General features: G+C 35.6%; 1 protein-coding gene and 1 long non-coding RNA gene across 3 annotated transcripts in view; one reads left to right on the forward strand and one right to left on the reverse strand.

Annotated features, from left to right (window-relative positions):
- Window positions 1-8,016, forward strand: part of LOC121117056 (uncharacterized) — a 38,749-nt gene extending 30,733 nt beyond the window's left edge. For both annotated transcript variants that reach the window (XM_071888403.1, XM_040711355.2), the window contains one exon: window positions 4,370-8,016. In XM_071888403.1, the coding sequence (XP_071744504.1) occupies window positions 4,766-7,561 (2,796 nt within the window). In that variant the 5' untranslated portion in view covers window positions 4,370-4,765 and the 3' untranslated portion in view covers window positions 7,562-8,016. The remainder of the gene's footprint in view (window positions 1-4,369) is intronic.
- On the reverse strand, window positions 623-4,370 carry LOC139905380 (uncharacterized). The gene is made up of 2 exons (XR_011780057.1): window positions 3,456-4,370; window positions 623-3,387 (listed from the first exon to the last, which is right to left on the reverse strand). It is a non-coding gene; the product is annotated as an uncharacterized lncRNA (long non-coding RNA).
- Window positions 8,017-8,345: the final 329 nt, after the last annotated feature.

Consider the following 8,345-nt stretch of genomic DNA (forward strand, 5'->3'; position numbering starts at 1 on the left):
ATGTATGGTGAGAAATGGAGTATGCTGTGTGATAGTAGCAAAAAATTAGGTGGCGATGCAATTGGTAATTTTTCATTTGAAAATTTTTATTCGTACTCCAGTTGTATCTAAATATAATCTTTTTATTTCATATTCATTATTTTTTTGCCATTACACTAAGAGTGAATAGATAGATATATAATAACGTTTCTCACATATTTAATGACAGAGTCGTTTCTTCTTAAATTGAATTGTCTCTGGACATAACTGAAAGTTATTCCCATGCAGAAAGAAATTCTTATAGACCCCAAGATATTTGAATGATTGAGCAAAGGTATCAAAAGGGGTATAATTAATGGTGGTTCAGTCCATATTTAGGACTGAGACTGCAGTCATGTCCAGTTCAGTCCTGCATATCAGTCTTTAAAACTTGTAAAGTTTGGTCCTTGATGACGTCATTCAAATTTATTTTTTCTTCTTTTAATCAGTTCTAGTACTGACAGTCTTAAGACTGGACTGAAATGAACCGAATCAACAAGGAATTACACAAAATATATATAATATGACGTCACATTTGTTTTCTTTTTACATTAATAATCGGCAATTTCAACTAGAGAAATAGTATTCAACTCTGATTGACGTCTGATGGTACAATTAAAAGTTTAATCAATTTATTTCCTTTAGCTGACGTTGAAATTATAATACAAATTTATACTCAGAGTTTAAATATGTAACTTGACATACGAGTTACATTCGTTCTTGAACCAAAGCTTGTAATTCAAGACTATTTGTCAAAAAAAAAGTCACAATTACATTATTGTAGAAACAGTTAATGAATAATAACTCCATAGTTAGGAAGAATTGGCCCATAATTGCCCAACTATCAACTGGGCTTGGGTCCATTTTTCTGTTTCTCTTCATATGAATGCCATATGACATTATATGATGAAGGTAACGACGTGCTATGGTTATTTCTGATAAAATCAGCTGAATTGATGTCATAAGATGCCATCATTTTTAGTAGATCTGAAAACGTAAATGTTTTATTAATCAAATAGTCATTTTGAAAAGAAAAAAATATTTTTTTTTCTAAAAAAAGGCTATATGAAAAAATATATTGACATTAGGGCAGGGTTAGAATATTAACCAAAAAGCAAAATTCGAAATCAAATTTAAAAAAAGAAAAGGGCCTCACACATTTTGACTTGCTCTAGGTCTCGCTCACAGTAAATCATAATTCTTGGTCATTTCTTTTTTTTTCTCAGATGCACAATATTAAGTAATATTATTACAAGTAATCACTATCGTTTCATATAAAATTATTCTTCATGGGAGGTGGGGACTATAAACACATCTGTAATTTGATTAGGGGAAAAGAAAATAACTTAATATGTATATAACTATATATATGTAGTTATTGGATTCGAGTCTTATTAAAGCTCTCTCTTCTGGATAAGTATAATACTTAGTGTTGTAAATCAGTTCATTTGAACTTGTGCTATATCAGCGCCCCCAGGCCATAATACATGATTATTTCTTGTGTTGACTTCCTTTCTCTCACAGCTGCTTGTAGCTAATCTAATGACACGTATTAACATCTAAGCTGTTTTTTTCTTAAACATTATTCAAATCGTCAGTGTTGCCTGGTTAATTTTCCGAGGGGTTTTTAGGATACTATAAATGCTTACGATTTACAACCCTTTTAATAATTATATATTACGAGTAAGTCTATATAAAAATATCTGGACTCCCCTCAGTTATCGTTGGCTCCTCTTGGTGGATGATGAGCAACCATGGATTTTTTTTTTGCTACCTGAGAATTAGGGTTGATAATGAAAGGGGGAAACACAGACACACACGATTCGATTTAGATCTTTATTATACATAGAATTGAATCTTGCCTTTAATTACTTATTCGTTAGAAACTCGATGTTGAATATGTTGAAAAAAGGAGAATAAGAAATAAAAGTAGAGGATCACGACCTCTATTGGAGGATTCGTGTGGTTCATGTTACCCACCACAATAAATACATACTAAACATTTTTTTAAGGTCTCGTAATAATTTCACAAATAATTAATTTGTTGCATGTATTTTATTTTTTTAATGTTTTATATTTACGTTTTTTGCATCAACTTTATGAGATTACTTTGTGGTAAATGCTTACATAAATTTAATATTAAAAGAACAAATATAAAATAACGTTTTTGCTCCATTAGAAACATTTAGCCAATCCTTTTCGTAGGGTATTTTGTAGGGTTATATCGGACCGTAATTTAAGACTTAAAATCGGTTTCCCCCTCTACGACGCATCCCTATTATCGTTCTTGAAAAACGTCCCAAATTTAAAAGCGCTCTCTACATGAAATCATTTTTTCTAATATTATAGCAGTAAGTAGTGTTGGGTTTCGGTCCGAGACCAGTATGATTTTTAATTTGGTTCTTATTGGGTTTCCAAGAAAAACTCCATCTAGATCGGTCCAAAAGAAAATTTTTGGTCTCCTTTAAAATTAGTTTTGGACCGTTTCTATAGACGAATGGTTGATGACGTCATGTGTATTTCGAAATCGTGAACATCGACCTACAAGAGCGTCATATGAAGTTAAATATGTTGCATAAATCATATTTGTACAACTCATAATTCAGGATAAGAGAGAACCTCCCCATAGATTGAGACCGTGAAAATCGGTCTAAGGTCTGATATTGACCAGGAGCGAAATATGGGTTCAAATCGGCTTAGAAAAAATAAGTTAAGATCGAACCCAAAAAATATTGGTCTCGGACTGGGTCTTAATACTAGTAGTGAGGTACCTCAGTTTATTAGTCTGGTAAAACTTTAGTACCCTTATATTGGAGAACAGTTTGTCATTATTTTTCAATTAGGGCTGATGAAAGTATTTATTATTCTTCTAAACATTAGATCCTTGATGGTTTATATTGATTGATGGCGACATCATTTAGCAAAGTACATTTCCATGGGGCATTTCTTTTACATATGACGAGGAGACTTCCTTAAGAGATATGTAGGTTGCGATATCAACATTTTGGAAATTATATAACCTAGTATATATTTTTAATTTCATAGAAGTTAAAATTATGATTTTAATGAGTAGAATGACTTTATATTAAAAAATATGTCTGGTTCGACTCTGATGGATGATTCAGAGGGAGGCGTTACTTTTTAGTACTTTATTTTTTTTGTATTTAAATGTATCAATTTTGTTTAATTGGATTAATATTATTATAATCATAGAAAGCAATCAAAATATTTTCCACGCCCTATACCCACGTTTTTATGTATTATAATAATGAGTAATATTTATTTGGTTAGATGGCGCTTCTCCATTTGGTGGGTTTCCATTTTTCTGTTGCAATCGTATCTGAGCCCAGAGGTATAAATGGTAGGAAACTATATGAAAATAAAGGGAAGGAAAAAATAAATGAAAAGAAGAGAGAGAGAGAGAGAGAATGCCTGACAACAACAATTTCATCCACCATTGTCGTTAGGACAGCCGGTAGTAGTGGTGTTGAAATGCATTTGGGAAGGAATAATAATAATAAAAAATGTATAAAATGAGCAGCAGATGCATTTTTCAATTGAGGTCCGTCCATTATTATGCTCTGTTGCCCTCCTTTTTGTAGTTTACATCCTCTACTAAAACTTGCATTTATGTATGATGGAAAAAAAGTGTTCAGGACGCTGGGTTTTCCTTTTCTTTGAATTACTATAAAATAACCGGTTTGAAGTTCATAGTTTGATATTATATATCTTTTATAGCCTACCTAATATATTATGTTAGTTGTTAAATGTTAGTTTTTTCGTTTTCTCTCTCTCTTCTCATTAGCATTTTTATCAAGTTCAATATTGTATTGTATTTCATTACAGAGAGAAAAGAGAGCGGGAAAATTCAAAACGATTACAAACAAGAGTTTTAATGTATTATATTAATATATAAAACTAGTAATGTGTATCAGAATGAATCAGCGACAGGCACCTAACGGAAGTTGCGTCTAGGTGTGAATCATTTAAGTCATGGAGGGAAGTCCCTTCTAGAACTCCATTCATTTTTCGTAGAAATCAGGGAATTGATGTTGTGAGTGTATCATTATTCAGTCATCGCATCCCTTAGTCTTTTCCTGAATGATCTGTGTTTGTAATCGCGTTGTCCTTTTTTTACTTAGTTATGATTTGATATGTAATTACTAATTATTAATAGTGATAAAAGTACAATGACTTGACGACAGTAACGCTTCTTTGAAACAAAATAACTTTGTTTTTTTCTCCCTCTAAAAAAAGTAGAAGAATAAAGTAGTGCCTGTAATGTAAAGTTGCTCTACTGTGTGTGCATATATATAAACTTAAGTAAATATGAATTTGGTCTCTTTTTCAGGTGAGTGTTTATTGTGCTGCCCGAAGAGTGGAGGAGCGCGTTACATGAGTTGAACTCACTGTGTTTCACCTGAAGAAGCGAGCGCGCGTTTTCCTCTAGAAACGGAAAAAAACAGAACACACAGGAGAAGGGAGAACAAGAAGAAGTTTGCAAAGGAGTTAGTTGGTGCTGAAGAGTTCTGTAGGTTTGTGCGGAGGGGATTCTCACAACTCACACTTTCCTTGACTACTACTTACTACTAAAGCCGGATCTATATATAACTAAAGTGTTTGCTAGTCCTCTCTCTCTCTCTCTCCCTATTTTGTGAATGTGTGACTTGACTTTGTGTTCATAGAATGAGACGAAAACTACTGGGAGAAGTGTGTGCTGTGTGAAAGAACTGAAATTCGATGTAAGATGCATAATCCATCTTCCAAGTATTTGGTTCTCATTTTCATTCTGTGCTTTATCTTCCTCGAGCATGTAAAAATATGCGATGCAGCTCTTGACCTCGCTAGGGCCTGTGTTCCAGGATGTCACTGCAAATGGTCAGGCGGGAAGAGACGAGCAGACTGTTCCAATGGAGGGTTTTCCTCTATCCCTTCAGGACTCTCTTCAGAGATCCAAGCACTAATCATGGATGGAAATCCCATATCCTCTCTTGAAAAAGATGCTTTTAAAAAGAGGAATCTTGTGAATCTTCAACGGATCTCCCTCAATAACTGCGGTATCCAAGAAGTGAATGAAAATGCATTCAGGGATCTCAAAATCCTAGGGGAATTGGATATTTCCCACAACAACATCTCCAAAATATATCCAAAAACATTTGATGGCAATGATCATCTCAAAATTCTGAAATTATCTAGGAATCCTCTGAGGACTCTGATGGCATATCAATTCCCACCCATGCACCGCCTCAAGTATCTGGATCTAAGTAAATGTCAAATCACGACCATAGATCGCCGAGCCTTCAAGAATTTAGAGACTGGGGCAGTCGAATCCATTTCTCTCAATGATAATCTCCTTCGTGTGATGCCAAAAGAAGTATTCTTGCCTCTCACAAGACTTGCTACTCTCACCCTCTATAACAATCCCTGGAGTTGTGACTGCAATCTCAAGAGCTTTCGAGATTATATCATGGATAAAAACCTAAATTCAAGAGCCAATGCATGTGCTGAGCCTGAGAGACTTCATAACAAAAAGTGGAATGAAATTCATCATGAGGATTTTGCCTGCAAGCCTTCCATTGACATTCCATTCCCCAGTGTGTATTCTTCCCCAGGGATGAATGCTTCTCTCAGTTGTCTCATTACAGGAAGTCCTGCCCCTCAAGCGAGGTGGGTTGTAAATGGGCGTATTGTCAACAACAATACGAGACCCACGGCTATAAGTGAACAAATGTATGTTATCAGGGAGTCTCCGTATGGACTTCATTCTCGTTGGTATAATCTCACTATTACCAAACCAAATTTTGACGACTTGGGTGAATATACCTGTGTGGCTGAAAATAACGGAGGGGTTATGGAACAAGTTACGCGACTCACATTTGATGACCCTGGTCATTTGGGTATATTTGGACCCGAGGAGCTTACTATAATTATTGGGGCCACTGCTGCTGGCCTAGCCTTCCTCATCCTTGTTCTAGTTGTTGTTTGCTGTTGTTTTTGTAGAAAAAAACGAAAAGGAGACGACAGTAAAAAGCGTCACACCGGCACAAACGGTACTTTAGATGTCAAAAACTCTGAATCTCGTCAAATGTTACTTCCCAACTCAAATAGCACAATGACTGTTGTAACGCCTTCAAATCCTATTCCTAAGCCTCCGCGCGTCGGAGACTACATCGGATTACCACAAATCGATCCTCATTATCATCATATTCATCCCCATCATCATATCCGCTACGGAGATAAATATGATGTTGAAATGACCGAAATGAGGTCTTCCGGTTCTTCTTCGGATAATAACAATGGTAGTCGAGCGTCTTACAACTCTGCTTGTGTAGATCCCGATCAGTTTCCAGATCTACTAGACATTCCCAATCGTTGTAGAGCCTCAGCATCTCCAACCGAGTCAGGATCTACAGTACCAGATAACTCTCGTCTTGTCTTAAATCATCACCATCATCATCATCATCATGTTGGACTACCTCTAAATCCAGCAACATTAGTGGCAAATAACTCTTCAGGTCCTTTTGTGCGCTCTGGTACACTTCCTCATCGATATAGGACACCAACATCTTGTGACCACTCACCCGTATCACTTGTTTCTGTAGGCCCTACAACAAGACCCGGCTACGTTACGCTCCCTCGGCGGCCTCGAGGATCCGTAGCATCGTCAGTGGGTTCAAATTCTAGCTATCCCGTCCCACCACCGGGTTATAACACTATGACGATTGATCGTCATCGAAGAACTCCTACACCAGTCAATGGCTCTCTTTATCGAGAGCCCATTTATGACGGTGTAGGACCCCGTACCTCTGCAGATGGATCCTCTCGACTTTCACTAAACAAATCTTTCACCAATAACTGCAGCAACAACAATAATAATACACTCAATACTCCTAAAGGAAACAAGGTCCTTGTGGCTCCCAATCGCGCTAGCCCCAATCCACGTTACACTCTACCTCCATATTATGCTCCTATTGAGGAGTTAGCTGAATGTCCTCCAACTCCAAAGAACAATCCAGAGATCAAATCAGGTCTTCCCTCAATAATATCCCCCTCACCTTCGATCCACATTGGAGAAGTGATAGCTTCTACACCAGCTGATAAAAAAGACAGTAGTGTTAACAGGCATCAATCTTATATCGTGAATGGTGATCTTTTACAGACTCGTCAGCAAATTTCTCCACCCGTACTAAACAACAGCAGTGGGAGTAGTAACGGCGGAAATCATATTCCGGCTCTAGGGTCCTCTGCGAGTAGTGAAACGACTTTATTAGAAGAGTCATTAAGTAGCTATTGTGAGCCTTTTGGTAAAGCGGTACCGCCTCCAAAGGATAGTAGTGATGGCGGTGGGCGCAATAACAGCAATGAAGTCAACAACGAGTCACCTAGTCAATCATCATCTAATTCTTCCTCATCCTTGAAGAAGGATCCACCACCTCCTACTCTACCAAAACCTAAAGTGAAACCCGTTCCTCCACCTAAGCCCAAAAAATCGAACTCTCGCCCCGTTTTTCAAGATGAGGGAGTCGATGGAAGTGAGGTGTAACAACCAAAAACAATATCAACGAAATTAAAAAAAAACTAATTAACAAATTAAATATATATTTATTATGATATATAATATATATTTCACAACAAAAAAAAAACCTAACACAAGATCACATAACGAACAAAAAATAATCTTTTTCGCATTCGTATACAAGTTTGTAACTGTTTATCTATATTTTTGTTTTTTCTCAAAAATTTGGGGAAATTATTATCTGTTATCCTTTTTTTTTTGTTTTATCGTCCAAAGGTCATCACTTGTGTCTTTGGAGCCATCTTTATTATTATTATTATTATTGCTCGCATTATAATTGCTATATTATTATAATTATACATTTTGTAATAAAAAACCAGATACTTATTATTATATCGTGAAGAAAAGTTGCATCTGTAAAGTATCTATGAATAAAAGAGAAAAAAAGACATAAATTTGTCCTTTTAGACCATTACTTAAAACTTTTACATGTTTTATTTATATATATTTAGTTGACACCTGAAACTAGAACTAGTGATACAAAATATATGTATACATAACAAGTAGTGAATCAACATAAATACAATCTTAGAACAAAAATCTTATCTTTACTTTATATATACTTAGTACATACGACTCTGACAAAAAAAAAGCGTTACTTTCTCATTTTAAATTCGATTCTCAAATTAAATTCACAGTTATGTTTGTACACATGTCCTCGACGTATATTGGCAGTATCAGCCATTTCGCATAGATAGTTTGTTTTCAACAGATATAAAGGATAGACGTCTTTGGTGAGCACTGTGGTATT

This window comes from Lepeophtheirus salmonis, chromosome 5 (genome assembly GCF_016086655.4).
Source record: "Lepeophtheirus salmonis chromosome 5, UVic_Lsal_1.4, whole genome shotgun sequence".
NCBI classification, from domain to species: domain Eukaryota; kingdom Metazoa; phylum Arthropoda; class Copepoda; order Siphonostomatoida; family Caligidae; genus Lepeophtheirus; species Lepeophtheirus salmonis.